This window comes from Pholcus phalangioides, unplaced genomic scaffold (assembly GCF_987345545.1).
Source record: "Pholcus phalangioides strain wild (caught in Gottingen) unplaced genomic scaffold, Ppha-v1.0 ptg000008l_1, whole genome shotgun sequence".
NCBI lineage: Eukaryota > Metazoa > Arthropoda > Arachnida > Araneae > Pholcidae > Pholcus > Pholcus phalangioides.
In genome coordinates this window covers 52,695,043-52,713,166 of record NW_028301601.1, presented here as the reverse complement: position 1 = coordinate 52,713,166, position 18,124 = coordinate 52,695,043, and the positions used below count along the sequence as shown (strand labels likewise).

Here is an 18,124-nt window from a genome sequence, read left to right as displayed (position 1 = left end):
ACTGGATATTTCGAACCGGGCAAGCAACTCCCATAAGGGACGTTGCGTTATACACCCGTCCTCTACCAATGCGGTGACTAATGCACAAGTTTTTTTGCTATCCACATGTAGATTCACATATTAGTTCAAGAGGAGAGCTTAAATAATGAGAAAAATATCCACTACTCTAAAATATTTTTTTGTGCGTGCAGCATTTTTTTCCTTTTATGAAGAGTATCAGTGTTTCCCTTCTTTGGCACATTACCGAGACATTCCTGATAATGCTTCCTATTCAGGATCATGATTTCTGTAGTCTTCATACTGGCACAGACTAAGCAACATATTGGTTGTTTGGGTGTGGCAGAAGACAATACATTAATTTCACTAATATGGCATATATTGAGACCAAGGTGTGCCTTATTACAAAAATTACTGGATTACTAAAAGGTAGTTGAAAAAAGCCCTTCTGAATAGTATTAACTTCAGCACACAGACATAGTCACGTTTTCCCATTCTACACTCGCAGGAAGATTGCCCAAAACACCAGATTGATAGATGGGCCAAATTAAGAGTCTACGGTGCACACACAAACAAAACCCCCAAAATGAATTCATTGGATGTACAAATTTTTTTATTTCTTTTCATCAAATCCTCTTGCAATGTATCCTGTACTACTGTATTCAAAATCCCAGTTTGCACACTAATGCCTCCAATTAAAAACTTGATTTAGAAATTTTATGAAGATGCATTTTTTTAATTTAAATTCAGCATTTCCTGTCTCTGGCACTATCCCATTATTTCCAACACACTAAGGCATAAAATTTTTTAAATCTTTATACTGGTTGCTTAGATACCATATCAGAAGCGCACCTGCAGTCCAATCAACTGAGGTTTGTTTTTTATGGTTTTCTAACTTTGAGGGGCATATGCGAGCTGGTCTTCCATATTTCTCAGCAGAAAGTAAGGAGACCAATGTGATACATGCATAAAATGAAAATTAAAGTGTATTTACCATCTTCATCTTCACTTTTACTGTTTCATCCAAAATACGGAAATACAGTACCAGCAATACAAGCACAACTCTGACAACATAACTGGCTGCTCATATATACACACGCTCCAACATTTTAGAAATTCAGCAGAAGAATGTTTGAGGAATATATATGGTCAAGTAATAATCCAATCAATTTATTAAAAATGAAAGTTTTTTCATTTCAACAAAATTTGAGTTTATTAAAAAAGCCTTCACAATCTCGCAAAGAAGATCAACATTTTGAGCTCTTTGAAAATATATTATTCGGTTTGGAAGTGCAAAAATTTAGCCAAAACACGAGTCAATTGAAAAAAAACAGCTAATTATTTTTTTACTGCTTTCCTCCTTTAACACATTACAAATACCTTTCCAAAAATGTTTTCTATTCAGAATGAAAATTTCTCTAGTCTTCATACTACTTTACCACAAACCAACTTTGGTCATATATTGCCATACGGCAATTTCCAACCATTGTTGCTGGGTGGGAAATGAAGGATCAATCCATCGGTGGTCACCCAAGGATAGATAGGTAAAGAACTTGCTTCTGATGTTCTATGCCTGGATTCGAACCTGTGGACCTTGATGGTAACCTTCATTTTTAGGGGAAGACGAGCATCTTACTACTGCGCCACTTGGGCACTATTCTTTATACTACCATCATTTAAGTAACATACTGGTTTCTTGGGTGTGGCAGAAGCCATTACAAGTATAAATCATATGTGAAGAACACCTTTTCACAAGCTGGCGCAGCAGCATATTTTACACACTATAAAAAAGATGTATTTGGCATCATACAAATTTAAAGTAAAATGAAGCACAGAACGCTGAAAGAGACTAGACTACTAATTTCTTTCTATGTTTCCCTTCTATGGCACATTACTAAGACATTCCGAGTAATGCTTCCTATTCAGGATCATGATTTCTTTAGTCTTCTTACTGACACCAACACAGCAACATAACAATCGCTCGGGCGTGGCAGAAGACATGATACATAAGACACAGAATAAAATCGTGACAATTCAAAAAAATAATTCTAAACTGTCACTATACAAATATTTTCAAATATCAGTGGATTGTGAGAACAATAACCTTGATTAAAAACCAGGACTTGACAAATTAAAAATCATTTTAGACACCAGCTAAAAGACAAACATTTTTTTTAAGAGAAATGGCTCAAACAATTTTTTTCTCAATCCGATATTTTTGATCTATCCATGTTGGTTGGACATGGCAATTTCTGATAATTCTGTATTGACCTCAGACTCCAATTCCTATAGGTGCCAATTCACAGACTTGAAAAATCTGTAGTTTATCCTGTGATACATTCTGCATCAAAGAAAACATGTCAAACAAATAAAAGGGGAAAACCAGGGACTTTTTGAAATTGCAACACGTGACCATATATAAATCCTGTTTTTCCAGGATGCATTTTTTCTTGTCCTGACTTTAAGCAATAATTGTCCACTTTGCTTGCTTTAATCATCATAATTGGTGACAATTACCAAATTTTCTTACTTGAAATCCCGATTCCCCATATTTTTCCTGAGAAAACGGGGTTAGCCTGAAATTGCAAGGACTGAAAAAGTATTTTCTTTAGGGATTTTCCATTCAAACAAAGCTCAATGAGGATTTCTAGGGATTTTTCTATGAAGATACAAAAAAATCGGAAGAATTAGATTTCTGACCGGACTATTTTAATAGGGCTGAAAAATCGGAAGCATTGGCACCAATGGATTCGGATATCAAATATAGAAAATCTCTGCACTATATATTTTTTTAATCATTCTTTTGTCAAGGCTAGTTAGTAACCAACCTATTTTACACACAAGTATTTGGAAAATGTTTACCATAATGGGAATATTTAAAAAAAAACAATGTTAAAAAGTAGTTACTCTCCATAGCTTACTTCTAACTGCTAATACTGCTCCAGTTAACGCGCCACTAGCGATAGAGTTCCAAGGATCTTCTTTCTTTCTTATATGAACTAAGGTGCAGTCAATTGTAGAGAAAAGTCCTCCCCACACAGCGAAATTTCCTAAGTGAATAAAACCAAGAAATTTATTTTTTTAAACATTATATTCGAGATTGAAAACATTTCTTTTTACCTGATTATACAAATAATGTGTACAAAGACAACTTTATACAGTTGATGCTCGTTATACCGCCCCTCCACCTTGCTCCATCGAAATTAAATTATACATGATAGTTTGTATGAAAAGAAATTGGGACATAGCTGTGCCAGTTATTATAAAAGAGCAGTTGTCATTACTCATGTTCATTATAACTGGCATCAACTGCAACAACCAATATTATCACATGCAGACATGCCAACATTGACTTAAAGCTCGGGAGTAGTGATGAATGTTCAGCTTTGCCATTGGGGCGGGGGGTACCCCCCCCCCCCCAAGGACAACATAATATACACATACAATAAAAAATAATCAAAAACAATTTTCAATTTTAATTTGAAGTTCATTAAACACACCTTAGTGCCACTGGAACCTAGAGGGTTCAGACCACAGAAGCCACCCCCCACATCTCCCAAAACAACGTTTCGAGGTTGCAGTCTCTCAATAATTCATAAACATTAAATGCAATCCCAACCTGCATATGCCCTTGTGGGCCATATATGCAGACGTCTAGCAACTCTAGATCCCCCCATTCCCCCAAGACGTCGCCTCTTCCAGTCTGATGACCAAAAGATACTGGGTGCTATGGGACTCCCCGGAGATGAGAAATGGCATGCTGTACCGCAAATCGGATTGGGAAGATATTCCAATGACAACTCATCTTACCAAGAAACCGTGTGAAAGAAATTTTGAATGAGTTGCATGGAAGACCAACCGATGGACATTTCGGCATAACCAAAACTCTCCAGAAGGTCTGTGAATGATTATATTGGGACAAGTCCAGGACCGATGTGGGAAAATAGTGCAAGAGTTGAGACGCCTGCACCGCTTGCAAAGGTCCTCTGAAACTCACCCATGTTCGCCTCCAATGCTACAACATTGGTGAACCGTTCGAGAGAATTACCCTGGACATCCTTGGACCATTACACAGAAGCCACAATGGTCACAAGTATATACTTGTGGTGATGGACTATTTTACCAAGTGGCCGGAAACATATCCTGTTCCTGATCAAGAAGCAGTGACGCTGGTTGAGGCTTTGGTGTGTGGTGATGCTGGTGGATGTGTCTGGTTGTTATTTCGGAAACATACAGTCATGACTCCTTTCTTTTTTTAGTTATTTAATAGAAGAGAGAGAGACTTTTAGGACATGTTCGGTCGACAGTTGGAGCCAGACTGAACTCCAATACAAGAACACACTAGATAATGCCTAGTTAGTAAGTGGCATAAAAAATAAAATAAAAATATAAAAATTGTACAAGACAAGTAGCGCCACAGTACTCCCCCACGAGTCTGAAGGACGACATATGGCACAATGTACAAAATATGATAATATAGTTACGACGATATGACAGTATAGTTACGACGATTTGACAATATAGTTACGGCAACTAATATGGCATTGACATGTGCAAAAAAAAAAAAATTTTGTTCGAAAAATTCAAAAAATACGCAATACGAAAATACCTTATGCACAAATTAATAGTCGAGCAAAAAAATAAATTACAAATGATCAAAAATTAGTAAATGTATGTATATGCAAAAACGATTACTAGAATAGATAATAGACATATATAGTATACATATAAGAACATTGAAAAATGAAAATTTTTTGCAAAACATAATACTAATTTTCAAAAAATGTTGCAAAAAACAAAAATAATGTTATTCATTTGAAAAAATATGCAAATAAGAATAATATCAAGGAATTCTTATACGAACCGTACGCCCTGATCGAGTTACATAAGGCTGTTTCGGTTCAGTGAACGGCGATTGCTCATTAAAAGTGCAATCAAGCAAAAATGCTGGTTTCAATCTGTCTATTGAGATTTTCGTTAGTTTGCCTTTCATGTTCACTGTATATACTTTTGGAGATCGTTCAATCACTTCATATGGCCCCAAATATGGTTGTTGAAGGGGCTTTCGTACGGTGTCCAGCCGCACGAACACATGGGAAGAAACAGCAAGTTCTTTATGAACGAAAACGTTGTGAGTCCCATGCCTTGACGTTTGGATCGGACGTAAAGTGTTTATGTGATCTCGTAGAGCACGTAGAAATTCCGGCTGTGTTGGCTGAGGGTCGGAACTGCGGAAGAATTCACCAGGTAGGCGCAATGGTGATCCGTAAACCATCTCAGCAGCAGAAGTGTTGATTTCCGGTTTGATGCTGGCTCGGATGGACAGAAGTATAGTAGGTAACACTTCAGTCCAACGTTCTGTGGCATGGCAGCGTATGGCGCCTTTGAGCTGCCGGTGGAATCTTTCAACGATGCCATTGGAGGACGGATGATACGCTGTCGTGCGTGTTTTCTGAGTTCCAAGAAAACGAACGAATGCGCGAAACAAATCACTTTCGAATTGTCTCCCTTGATCGGTGGTAACCGATTCCGGAACTCCGAATCTGCTAATCCAGCCAGAGTAGAATGTCTCTGCGACAGTTTCTGCTTTTTGGTTTTCCATCGGGAAAGCCTCTACCCACCTGGTGTATCGATCCACACAGGTTAGGCAGTAGGTGAAACCCCGAGAAGGAGGAAGAGGACCAACAATGTCGATGTTAATGTGTGAGAATCTGCATTGGGGCAAAGGGTATGCACCGATGGAAGATCGAGTGTGGCGATGCACTTTTGAGCGTTGGCACTCGATGCACGCCCTGGTCCATCGTGTGACATCCTTGCGTATTGAACTCCACACAAATCGTTGACGAATAAGGTCTAAAGTTGATTTAACACCTGGATGGGCGAGGTTATGAAGGACCGTAAACACGTGATATCGGTGTTTTTCTGGTACGTAGGGACGGATAATTCCAGTGGATAAATCACAAAAAAGTTCTGTACCCTGAGGACCGAATTTGATAGGTTTTATATCGAGCACCCCACCTGGTTGTCGGAGGGCTGTTAATTCAGCGTCTGTACTCTGTGAAGTAGCAATAGCTGCGTAATCAATCGAGTCAGGTAAATTAATTTCGGATAATCTGGAAAAAGCATCCGCTACAACATTTCGCTCACCCTGAATGTAACGAATGTCCGTAGAAAATTGTGATATATACTCTAAATGACGTCGTTGTCTGGGAGAGCTGTTATCATTAACTTTGTGAAAAACATAAGTTAGAGGCCTATGATCACTGTAGATCGTAAATGGTCTGCCTTCTAACATGTGTCTGAAATGTTTAATAGAACTATAAACCGCAAGCAACTCGCGATCATAAGTACTATAGTTCTTTTCAGTTGTCGTTAACTTTCGAGAAAAAAATGAGAGTGGTTCGACGACACCATCGGAAGTTTGTTGTAAAACAGATCCGAGAGCGAAATCTGATGCGTCGACTGTCAACGAAAGATGAGCATCATGTTTAGGATGAACCAAAAGCGTGGCATTGGTAATAGCATGTTTACACGTTTCGAAAGCAGCAATAGTTTCCCCCGACCAGGCGATGAGAGATTTATCTTTTTTCTTCTTTCCTTTGCACAAATCGTGTAAGGGAGCCTGGTCAGATGCTGCGTTTTTTAAGAAACGGTGGTAAAAGTTGAGAATTGCTAGAAATCTTCGAAGTTCATCAACCGTTTTTGGTTGCGGATAATTACGAAGAATGTCGACTTTTTCTGGCAAAGGAGAAATGCCGTTGCTGTTAACCAAAAATCCTAAGAACTCTATCTCAGATTTCCCGAATATGCATTTATCAGGATTAAGAATTATACCAAAACTGTTTAAACGTTCAAAAACTAATTCTAGATCTCTAAGATGTTCTTCTTCTGTTGTTGATGCAACTAGTAGGTCATCTAAATATGCATAACAGTTCAAGTCTCTTAAGACAATATCTATGAACCGTTGAAATGATTGTGCCGCATTAGACAATCCAAAACACATATATAAGTACTCATAAAGTCCGAATGGGGTAATAATGGCAGTTTTTTCAACAGACTCGGGATCTAAAGGTATCTGATGATAAGCCTTAACCAAGTCCAATTTAGAAAAAATGTTTTTTCCCTGCAGACCGTAACTGAAATCATGAACATGTGGTATAGGATATCTGTCTGGACACGTTATAGAATTAAGTTTTCTGTAATCCCCACATAAACGGTATTCTCCATTACGTTTAGGAACAATGTGTATCGGGCTTGCCCATGGACTTTTTGAAGGTCTCAGTATGCCCTGATCCATTAGTGTTTGAACTTCACGCTTTGCAATAGCAAGTTTCTCTGGAGAAAGTCTGCGGGCTTTGGTAAAGACAGGAGAACCTTTAGTAGTAATGCAATGTGTAACGCAGTGTTTTTTAGAAGTAGCCCCAAGCATAGAAGGATTCGTTAGATTAGGAAATTTAGATAAAATTTTCAAGTAGGGCGAATCTCCACTAATGGTCTTTAAGCCTAATGTAGGGCAACTGGCATTGCTACATTTGATTGAAAGTGAAGTCAAACTGTCAATCAAACGAGACTTTTTTACGTCAACTAATAGACCATAATGTTCTAAGAAATCCGCACCTAATATCGGGCGATTAACATCAGCTATAACGAAGGACCATCTAAATAGTCTGCGTAACCCTAAATCCACTGATAAAGATTTGCAACCATACGTAGAAATTTTAGTATCATTAGCTGCGTATAGCGAAAAGTTTTTATCTGCTGCTTTATGTACCTGTGTATCTCGTGGGAAAACCGAAATGCTAGCGCCTGTGTCCACTAAAAAACCAGTACCGGATTTTCGATCATGAACAAAAAGGCGAACTAAACGCCGGCCATCACCTGCTGTCGCCAAAACAGATGGGCCAGTTAGTTTTCCGACCAATCACAGGGTTTAATGCATTTTGATGCTTTTCGACCGAATTTGAAATGGTACCAACAATAAGGTTTACGTTTGGGTGTACCGTCACCACTAGACCTCTCTCTAGACCGAGAATTTGAACGAACTCTTCCCTCTTTGTTAAAATTTTTCTCTCTATAGCGGGATAAGCGGTCAACAGCAACGGTCAAAGTCAAAATTTGACTTTGAAGTGATTGCAAGCTGATGGTTTCATTACGGCTGACCTCAGAAATAGTCGGTGAGTGCCCAGTGACTTCGGTAATTTTATCTGCCATTTCTGCTAAATCCGGCAATGTATCCTTACTAACAGAAAGTATCTGCTGTGTATGGATAGGCAAACGTTGTAACCAAAGGGTTTTAAGCACTTCATCTGAAATTTTCTTGTCAGCTAATGTATGCATCTCACGAAACAACTGAGAAGGTCGCTTATCCCCAAGAGTGAGCTCTTGGAGTAGAACTCGTAAGCGGGAAGTTTCCGACAGTGAAAACTGTTGACAAATGCGTGTTTTTAACTGGTTGTAAGAATCGTCTGTAACAGGAGCTATGATCAAATCGCTAACATATGATAACACTTCGACATCGAGAGCTGTCACAACACAGTGAAATTGCGTTTTAGGATCAGTAATTCCGGCAATTTTAAAGTTCGATTCAATCTGAAGAAACCAAAGATCGACATCGGATTTCCAAATCGAAGGCGCGCGAAAAGAAACACGCGAAAGTTCTAATTCAGAAGACATACCTGTTTCTTCGGTAGCGTTCGACATATCCAAAAAAAAGTTCAGCACAATCCAGGAAGAGAACTGAGGAGATGCCCCCTCAATCAGTCAGCAAACGCACCACACACAGGGAAAAAAAGAAGAAAGGCAGCAAGTATCATATTACGAAGCGAGAAAGAGTACTTGTTTTCGTCTGCTTTCGAGTTCGTGGCTGTCAAACATCTGCTTTACGTGGGTCACCAATTCTGTGGTGATGCTAGTGCTGGTGGATGTGTCTGGTTGTTATTTCGGAAACATACAGTCATGACTCCTTTCTTTTTTTAGTTATTTAATAGAAGAGAGAGAGACTTTTAGGACATGTTCGGTCGACAGTTGGAGCCAGACTGAACTCCAATACAAGAACACACTAGATAATGCCTAGTTAGTAAGTGGCATAAAAAATAAAATAAAAATATAAAAATTGTACAAGACAAGTAGCGCCACAGGTGTAAAATTAGGTGTCTTGATTCAGAGTCCCCATGCTGATCCATTCTGACCAGAGAAGAACCTTCACTTCAACTGTTTTCGACGGCATGTGAAAGCTTCTAGGAATGGAAAAGATGCAAACTACACCGCTTCATCCAGAATCTGATGGAACGGTCGAAAGATTCAACAGAACCATCCTGAACCACCTCTCGCTTTTTGTGTTGCAGAACCAACAAGATTGGTACGCAAAGTTACCGCTTTTCCTGCTGGCCTACTGTACACAAGAGCACTGGATTTTGACCAGCGCAGATGGTCATGGGACAAAATCATTGTTGCCCTGTATTTGTATTTTACCACAGAATTATCCATGTGTATATTATAATCTGGTGCTCAACTGTAAACAAAATTGAATTTACACAACAGATACCGGTGAGACAAACATTTTTTCCGTAAAAGAAAGGTGTCCGTCAAGAGGGGGGTTTTACTGTACTATTAAAGAAACATGGCCCTATTTATAAGTGAATTCCAGAAGATAATGCAATTCTTTTTTATTCAATGTTTGATCCTATTCAGTGACATCAGGTGATAAAAGTTTAATTTTAGTTATTCCAAGCGTGAAAGTTCAACTGGTATACACAGAAAACACAAGAAAAATTCTACTTCAGTTCATATACATGAATGTTTTTTTTGCCGCCACTGAATAAAATTCAAACATTGATCAGTTCAATATTGAAATTTGCAAAAACATCAAAACTTCTTGAAAGCCTTCCAGCATTGTTCACTGTTGCCTAAGATTTATACAAATAACTTGAAAGAAACTATTTAAAAAAATTACCTCCTATAACCGGAGCTCTTTCTTTTATAGCTGCTAAACTACCCAACAGTCTCCTGTTTGTACCCTGCCAAAATTATTAGAGAGAATACATATTTAAAATATAGTTTAAGCAAACGTAATTATAAACTAAAACAGGGCTTGACAAAAATCACACAAGCACCAGGTTATCATGACGACTATTAAAAACTTGGTGTCCAATTTTTTTTTAATGTATGATAACTGAAGTCTGAGGACACAAAATTAAGTCCTGAAGAAGTTCAAGAATTTTCTATCTGGACTGATTTCGTCAGGGAAAAAAACTTAATACCTATTATCTCTTGATGAGTGTCCGCCGTTCAGAATCAGCAATAATTTATAGGTCCCGGGGTCTATTAGCCCATGTACAGAAAATAACCGTGGTGCGACAAAAATTATCTATGAAATTTTGCAAGCGGTCCGAAGCTCTCAAATTTTGCTGGCACAATTTTTTCTTTGATTCATCAAGCCCTGAAACGAATAAAGATCTATGCTCATTAATAGCAAGTGTGGATGTATTGGCAAACTTCCCAAACAGAGAAGAAAAAACCTTTATGCTTCTACATCATTCATTATAGCACTAGTTTTTGGCTCAACTGTAATAAAGTACAGGAAAGTAAACCGTTAGTGCTATTAACTCCCAAACCAATAAAGTGGAACATGTGAATTTTTACCACCAATAAAGAAATCTTAAGAAATGGAACAGATTATTGATCAGATTGATAGGAATTTTTTGGGAAAAAATCCATTCACATCTATACTTCACAACTAACAATTGCCCTGGTCAAAATCACACTTATCTCTTGAGAAAAACAAATGTTCACTTCGAAATTATGTAGTTGACACATAATTGCATGATTTTTCTTATTAGTCAAGCCCTGTGTGCTTCAAACTAGGTCCATTTGAATTTTCTGAATAAAAATTGCTACAGCAAGACAAAAATAACAAACATTTACACCAGGGGTGCACAATCTCCAGTCCTCTGGCTAAATGCGGCCTGCCAAGGGATTTTATCACACCCACAAAAGTTTTCCTGTTAGGAAAGTATCAATACACATAACACAATTTAAATACCCAGACCGACCATATTTCTTTCACAAAAATACAGGATATCGCCATGAAAAAAGTTGTCAAAGCAAATTAATCTGGTGATAGTAGAGTTGCACAATTATTTATTATTTTAACTATCGTTAAAATTTCAGAAAAATTACCAACCGCGGGAAATAATGGGTACCACAAGTCCAAATGTGATTCACAAAAAAAACTTGTACGTTTCGCACATACATATCAAAATAAGTCTAAATTCTTTATTTTGAAAATTCAACTACAACATCATGCTGAAAATGGGGGGGGGGGGGGGAGAGGAGGAAGAACATTTGATAAAAAAAATTGGGATAGCCAACATACCCTATAAAATATGAGTCATATGGTCACTTTTCATACACAAGTTTCTAGGCTCATGAGTGGCAGAAATGCAGCATATGTGGCCCGCGGAATATAAAGGTTGTGCAACCCGATTGACATGTATCAAAAAACATGTTACATTCTGGATCAATTCAAAATGTAAACATTTTGCTGTTTAACAATAAAAATATTGATAAGAAATAATCCCAAAACGATGTATTTTTATAAAGCTTTCAAAATCAAAAGAAAAACTAATATTGTGTTGATAAATGCAAACATCCTGTTTGATGTTGGATACCAAAAAGGACATTCGAAACATCGTTAATATGGCACTAGTTCTGGCTCATGTGTGAAACACACACACAAGCAAAGGGTTTTCATGCAACAATCTATAAAGGACGATGTCCACATCAAATACAACCAATAAGCTTACATCCTACCTTAAAACTATGTTATTTTTCCTCTACAACCAATCACTTAACACATTTTTGTGTTAATGACTGTTGATAACTGGAAACATCCTACACGATATTTAGGTATCGAGAGGGCATTTCCAAACATCGTTAATATGGCACTACTTCTGGCTCATATGCGAAACACACACACAAGCAAAGGGTTTTCGTGCAACAATCTATAAAGGACGATGTCCACATTAGAAATGTGAGGTAAGAATATTCTCAGAGAACGAGAATATTCTGAGAATATTCATTTTTCTTTTGAATAATTTAATTTTTTTTACTAATTTTGTTTATATTGTGAAATATAAATTAGTTTTCATTGCCTGAAGCATTTACAACAAAACAATTTTTGGTATAATCGCCCCCCTAATGGTAACTTTAGTTCGAGAATATTTTCAGAACATTCTCCAGGTCATGATGAGAGGTTTTAAAAGTTTGGTTATAAAGATTTTAGAAACCATTAGATTAAAACCTTAAAAAATTATTTTAAAATTAGATAAATTTTCAGAAATAAGTTCAAAACAAAAGAAATTAAATCAAAGTTGATAAAGGAAGCAATTATTATACAATTACCTTCATTCTAAGATACAGAACTGTTGTTTTTTCAATGCACACACACTTAAATATTCTGTATCACTCACATTTCTTTAAAAGTTGTGTAATTCAGCCATGTTGGTTTAATTTTCTTGCTTTCAAACTTTAATATTGTGGTCTACAAACTTCAATATACTCATCTTCTTGACAGGAACAGAGACAGGGACAGAATATTCTCTCACTATTATAAATTACTAGAGAATTTTCTTATCAAAATAATAATTATTATTCATATATTACATATATTCTTGATAATACTCTCTGGAAAGATTTCGTTAACTGAAGAATATTCTCAGAGGACAATATTCAAGAATATTTTCTGGAAAAAGTTAACTTCAGAATAATTCTTATTTTCTATAAGAATATTCCCCAGTAATTTATGAAAGTAGTCCTTCCAGAGAATATTCTCAAGGATATTGTATGTAACTATATTATAAATAACAGGTGAATATTCTCATCAAGAACTTATAAGAATATTCTGAAGTTATTTATAATAGTAGTCCTAGCAGAGAATATTCTCTGAAAGATTATTCTCGAGAATTTTACATCTCTAGTCCACATCAAATACAACCAATAAGCTTACGTCCTACCTTAAAACTATGGTATTTTTCCTCTATACCAACCACTTAGCACATTTTTGTGTTAATGAATGTTGATAATTGAAAACATTCTGCACGATATTTAGGTATCGAGAAGACATTTCCAAACATCGTTAATATGGCACTACTTCTGGCTCATATGCGAAACACACATACAAGCAAAGAGTTTTCGTGCAACAGTCTATAAAGGACGATGTCCACATCAAATACAACCAATAAGTTTACATCCTACCTTAAAACTATGGTATTTTTCCTCTACAACCGATGTGGAATTATATTATAATCGAATTGGAAACAGCTATAGCATGCTGCCTTTTTTTCTTTGATTTATGTAAACTTCCTAGCGCTTTTCTTCCTCGTCAGTGACAGTCCCCATTTTCCTTCTTAGCATTCTTCTGTGTGCTGGCTATTATTGTTTTATTCCTTCAGCTTCTGGGTTGCCATTTCCGTTCTTTTGCTATTGGTTATGTATCGTCTGAAGGGGATCTCTAAACGGATATCTGTATCCGTGGTCTCTAGCATGCTATATTTTTATCTTGATCCCTTAATTAGTCCAACAATGTTTCATTATTGTTTTTGCTGTTTTTTTTAAATAATTTTTTCATTTTAACAGTCACAGTGTCCCCTTTTTGAAGTGTTGATTTTCTTTGGCAAGAAAGACATACGAAAGCATGACTTTCACTATTGGTTGGCGAGACCTCATCATGCTTTTGGACATTTTTCTCGCCAAAAGGGATGAAACTATAGCCGTTCATATAAAAATAACCCTAGAATTTTTTTATTAAAAATTTTTTTCATAGCACACCATTTCAGTATCCTGTAAGATTGACTCAAGCCTGACGGAAATGATTTGATTACAAAAAAATTTTGGTCACAACAGAGTACTATCAACCACAAATAATTCTTTTCTGCCTCTGCTCGCAATATACATTCTTTTTTTGGAGTCCTCCACAATCCAGTACATCAACTCTTCCTTGATACACAATAAATAACAGAAGACATACAATTTTTTTAAGAATGTTTTTGGAAAGGCTCTTGAAATAGTGTCAAAGGGAAAATGTATAAATTACCAGATCCGATACAAATAAGTCAAGGTGGACCAAGATGGTTTTAATGCGTTTTGTCCATCCCCTCTTTTTTAAAAAGATTGGTTTAAATTTTAGAGCTGAACGTCAGTGTAATCATTTTATTTGAAAAATTAAACCTTTCATTTCCAGCTCTTCGCCGAGCTTTGTAAATATTGTTTACACCTCTACATGGGTATCATCAGAATCACAAGACCTAGAATAGGCCTATGTATGCAACTGCTTTGTAATGCAAACTGTTGTCTCATCTATACACAAAATGTGCACCATAATTCTAAATGATGAATGTTACTGCCCACGACCATGAAATAGTTAAATACAATTTTTTTTTTTTAACCAGTTAGAAGTTTTAATCACTACTTGAACCCTCAAACTAAGCAAATGAAAAATTAATTAACAACCAAATGGCCTGCATATACCCCAAATAACTTTAAAACGATACTATTTCTGCTTTGGCAGAATCATTAATTGCAATCTACTGCATTTGCATTATATCAATGATTCCCTCCTCATTTAAAATTAATTATACAAATTTTGCTAATAAGTTTTGATGAAATGTAGGACAAAACATAGAAAGTAGAAATAGGACAAGTAGGAACCCTGCTGTAAACTAGAAATTTATGCAATACTCACTCAACACTGACATACTGAAAACATGCATTTTCTCAAGGAAGGTATGTCCAAGCAATTTGCTTCACTGCGTACAATAAGGGGGAAAAAAGTTGAGATTGTATGTTGATAATTGGAAGCATCTTGCACAATATTTAGGTATCCAGAGGACATTTCCAAACATTAATATGGCACTACTTCTGACTCATATACAAAACATACATACAAGCAAAAAGTTTTAGTGCAACAAAAATTAAAGTTTATGTCTAGATCAGTGGTTCATAACCAGCGATTATGAAAAAGCAATCTCATACAGAGGCAAGATAGAATATTTTCTATGACAGAAGTTATTGATTCCCACACAATGTGTGAAATTATATTATAATGGAATTGGAAACAGCTATAGCATGCCTTTTTTTCTTTGGTGATTTATGCAAACTTCCTAGCGCTTTTCTTAGATTTCCGACCGGACTATTTTAATAGGGCTGAAAAATCGGAAGCATTGGCACCAATGGATTCGGATATCAAATATAGAAAATCTCGACACTAGATATATATTTTTAATCATTCTTTTGTCAAGGCTAGTTCTTGTTAAATTTTATTATCTTATTTCAATAGATTTGAATACTTACGGATGGTGCATTTCTGAAACCCTTGATGCTCTGGAAGACTGCGCCACCGATGGCACCCATCGTAAAGGCTCCTCCACAATCATCAACAATCCGCCATGGACTAAAAATATTAAAACAATAAAAATTCTTATATTGTACATTTATTCGTAACTATTATAGACAGATAGTAGCCCTTCAAACCGATGATGGTATTCACAGATCCAGAAATTTTAGTTTTGTCAGATAATAAGTTCTAGTATAGTGTTTAAGTTTCTGTGCCAATATGTAGGTCCAAAGCAAACTGTTGGTGGTTGTACAGGGAAATATGAAAAGTTCTGGGACCCTACTTTACAGTAGACTAACCCAGCACATATCAGACCACTGTGTGCCGAATTATTGAAATAGCTGGATTAATGGAAGTTAGTTGGAAAAGCTTATTCGAATAACACTGTAGACGCAGCTTATTAGAATCAAAATGTTATCATTTGGGTATTCTTATGACTTTTGCAAATCAATGTCATAACATGGGAAAAAATTAGTTTATATAGGAAAAAATTCATTTATAGTTATCAGAATTTTGGTTATGTAAAGTTTTTTGGCCCATTTCAATACAAGGTAAATCAAGAGTCCCCCCCCCCCCAATAAATTATCGGCGTCAACCTACAAGACAGTGTAGGTGGTTAGATAGTGTACCCTTTCTTTTTCTACAATCGTTTCCATAGTCGGCTGACTTTCTCAGGAGGTCCATGGAATATACAGCACATTAAAAAATTATCACAATTTGTAAAACATATTGGATAATTCCATTTGAACTCCTCACAATGGCTGAATAAAAAGTAATAAACACGAGATAAAATGCAGGCTTGAAGTAAAAATATGGGAAAATTAAAACGGTACGACTGCACATCAGTTCGTGTGGAAGAGAAAAACTTTGTCCCGTTGAATTAAACTGAAGGGTTTAATACATATAATATGCTTATGTATAGACCAATTATCAATTGGTTATTTTATCAGAAATCCTGAATCACAATGTGATAGACGTGCACTGTATTAGCTTTTGCTTAGACATGCACGACACGTTTCCCTCTTCTGTGCTTGGGGGGGGGGGGGAAGCTGGATTACTTGACAGGTCAGAGTCTACTGTACTGTTAAGCAGGGGCACTTTTTAACAGAATAATGAGCACTTGGTAATTTGAGTCTGGGACACTTTTTATCTTAAAGTACCAATATACAATCTAAATATTCGTTCTAGAAAATGATTGTTTCTCATCTCATTACGAGACCCTCCCACTCGTGCACTTGTGGCCTCTGGATCGTATCTAGGCAGGGTCATATTAATAGCACTACTGTTCTCCCCCAGGGAAAAAGATGTTCGGACACTCCTATACCAGTCCAGAAGCATCTGCGTACAAATCTGCATAATTACTCTTGGAAATCACTACACCAGACCTACTTGTACTTATCATGAGGCCCAGGTGGGTCCATGAGTAAAGAGGCAACCAATAAGCTTGTTGGTAACATTTGCTCACGAACCCTACCGAAAAGCTTGTTGGTAACACTTGCTCGCGAACCATACCGAAAAGCTTATTGGTATCATTTGCTTGAATGTAGCATGCGTATTTCAGGCCTAACTATTATTGATCACAAGCGGGCGATATTGGGCTCGGTTTGAGAAACAGTACTATTTGCTCATCTCACGATCCCTTAGCGTTCAAATAAATGTAGAATTATAGATTGAAAAAATGAAATTTATGAATCGGCACTTGCCGTAGCGAAAAACGGGAGCTGCCCTGATGAATGCAACACCATGCAATGTGAGCAGAAAGTATGCAAACAGGACAAAGAATCTGGAACCAAGCCTCACTACCACGTGGGATGAAATGTTTCAACAGTGCTACGCGGATTACTTATTAATCCATAAGAAATGCAATTAATCGATGGAAAGGTTATTGAAACGAAAACTGGAACGAAAAATCATTACATTGAATTTATTATCAAACAAACTACACAGTTATTTATACGTGAAAACTTTAACCGGCGTTGCATCATCACAGGCGTTATCCCTCAATTACGGATAAGAAGCCACAGCATTATTTAAAGCACGTAAACAATTTCTTATGAATAGATTAACAATACCTCAGTAGAATTCATATTAATTTCCTAAGTATTTCGCGATATAAATTCGTATCACATTAACACACTCACCAGGGTTCACGTGCATACTCCTCCATCTTGAAAGGAGAGGAGATACGTCGGATGTTGCCACAGGATCAAACATAAGTTTACAACAAAGATTTGTAGAATAAATACAACTGAACCACTGGTCCAACAGCAGAAAGTAACTTTTGGATGTGGTGTGACATCTAGCAGCTGATACTTTAACAATTTAAAAAGGGATGAAAAATGTTTTTTCCACTGGACTTGGCATGACAGGCGTTCGTTATCCAAAAAAAAAAAAAAAATTTTTTTTGAATGACGTCGGAGAAAGGGGTACCGTGGATAAGACGCCTTCATATACTTCATGTATTAAGGAGTTCTAACCGTGGATGCTCGAGCACCTACGGAAATTTGTATAACGGGTTCGAGCATGGCCCCCACAAGGGGTGGGCTGGCAAGGCTCCAGCCCTGGGGCCCGGGACGATTTTCATTATTTTTTGTTTTTTTCACGCTGTAAATCCATCATAAGAGGGCCCGTGAAAGTCTGGTCGGGGGGCTCGCAAAAGATCCCAGCCTAGGGCCCTACTCCAGGATGTGGGGGCCATGGGTTCGAGTACCCCAGAATTGATTCAGAAATCCTAAT

At 36.9% G+C, this 18,124-nt stretch overlaps 1 protein-coding gene across 2 annotated transcripts in view; it reads right to left on the bottom strand.

Annotated features, from left to right (window-relative positions):
- The window catches only part of Tim17b (Translocase of the inner mitochondrial membrane 17b), a 34,711-nt gene extending 17,039 nt beyond the window's left edge, over positions 1–17,672 (bottom strand). The window contains exons 1-4 of one of the 2 annotated variants that reach the window (XM_089234898.1): positions 17,530–17,672; positions 15,346–15,445; positions 9,950–10,013; positions 2,919–3,047 (exon numbers count right to left, since the gene is read on the bottom strand). In XM_089234898.1, the coding sequence (XP_089091024.1) occupies positions 2,919–3,047; positions 9,950–10,013; positions 15,346–15,445; positions 17,530–17,555 (319 nt within the window). In that variant the 5' untranslated portion in view covers positions 17,556–17,672. Of the gene's footprint in view, positions 1–2,918; positions 3,048–9,949; positions 10,014–15,345; positions 15,446–17,460 lie in introns of both variants that reach the window. The other variant, XM_089234899.1, reaches the window with a different exon arrangement.
- Between the last annotated feature and the right edge of the window lie 452 nt (positions 17,673–18,124).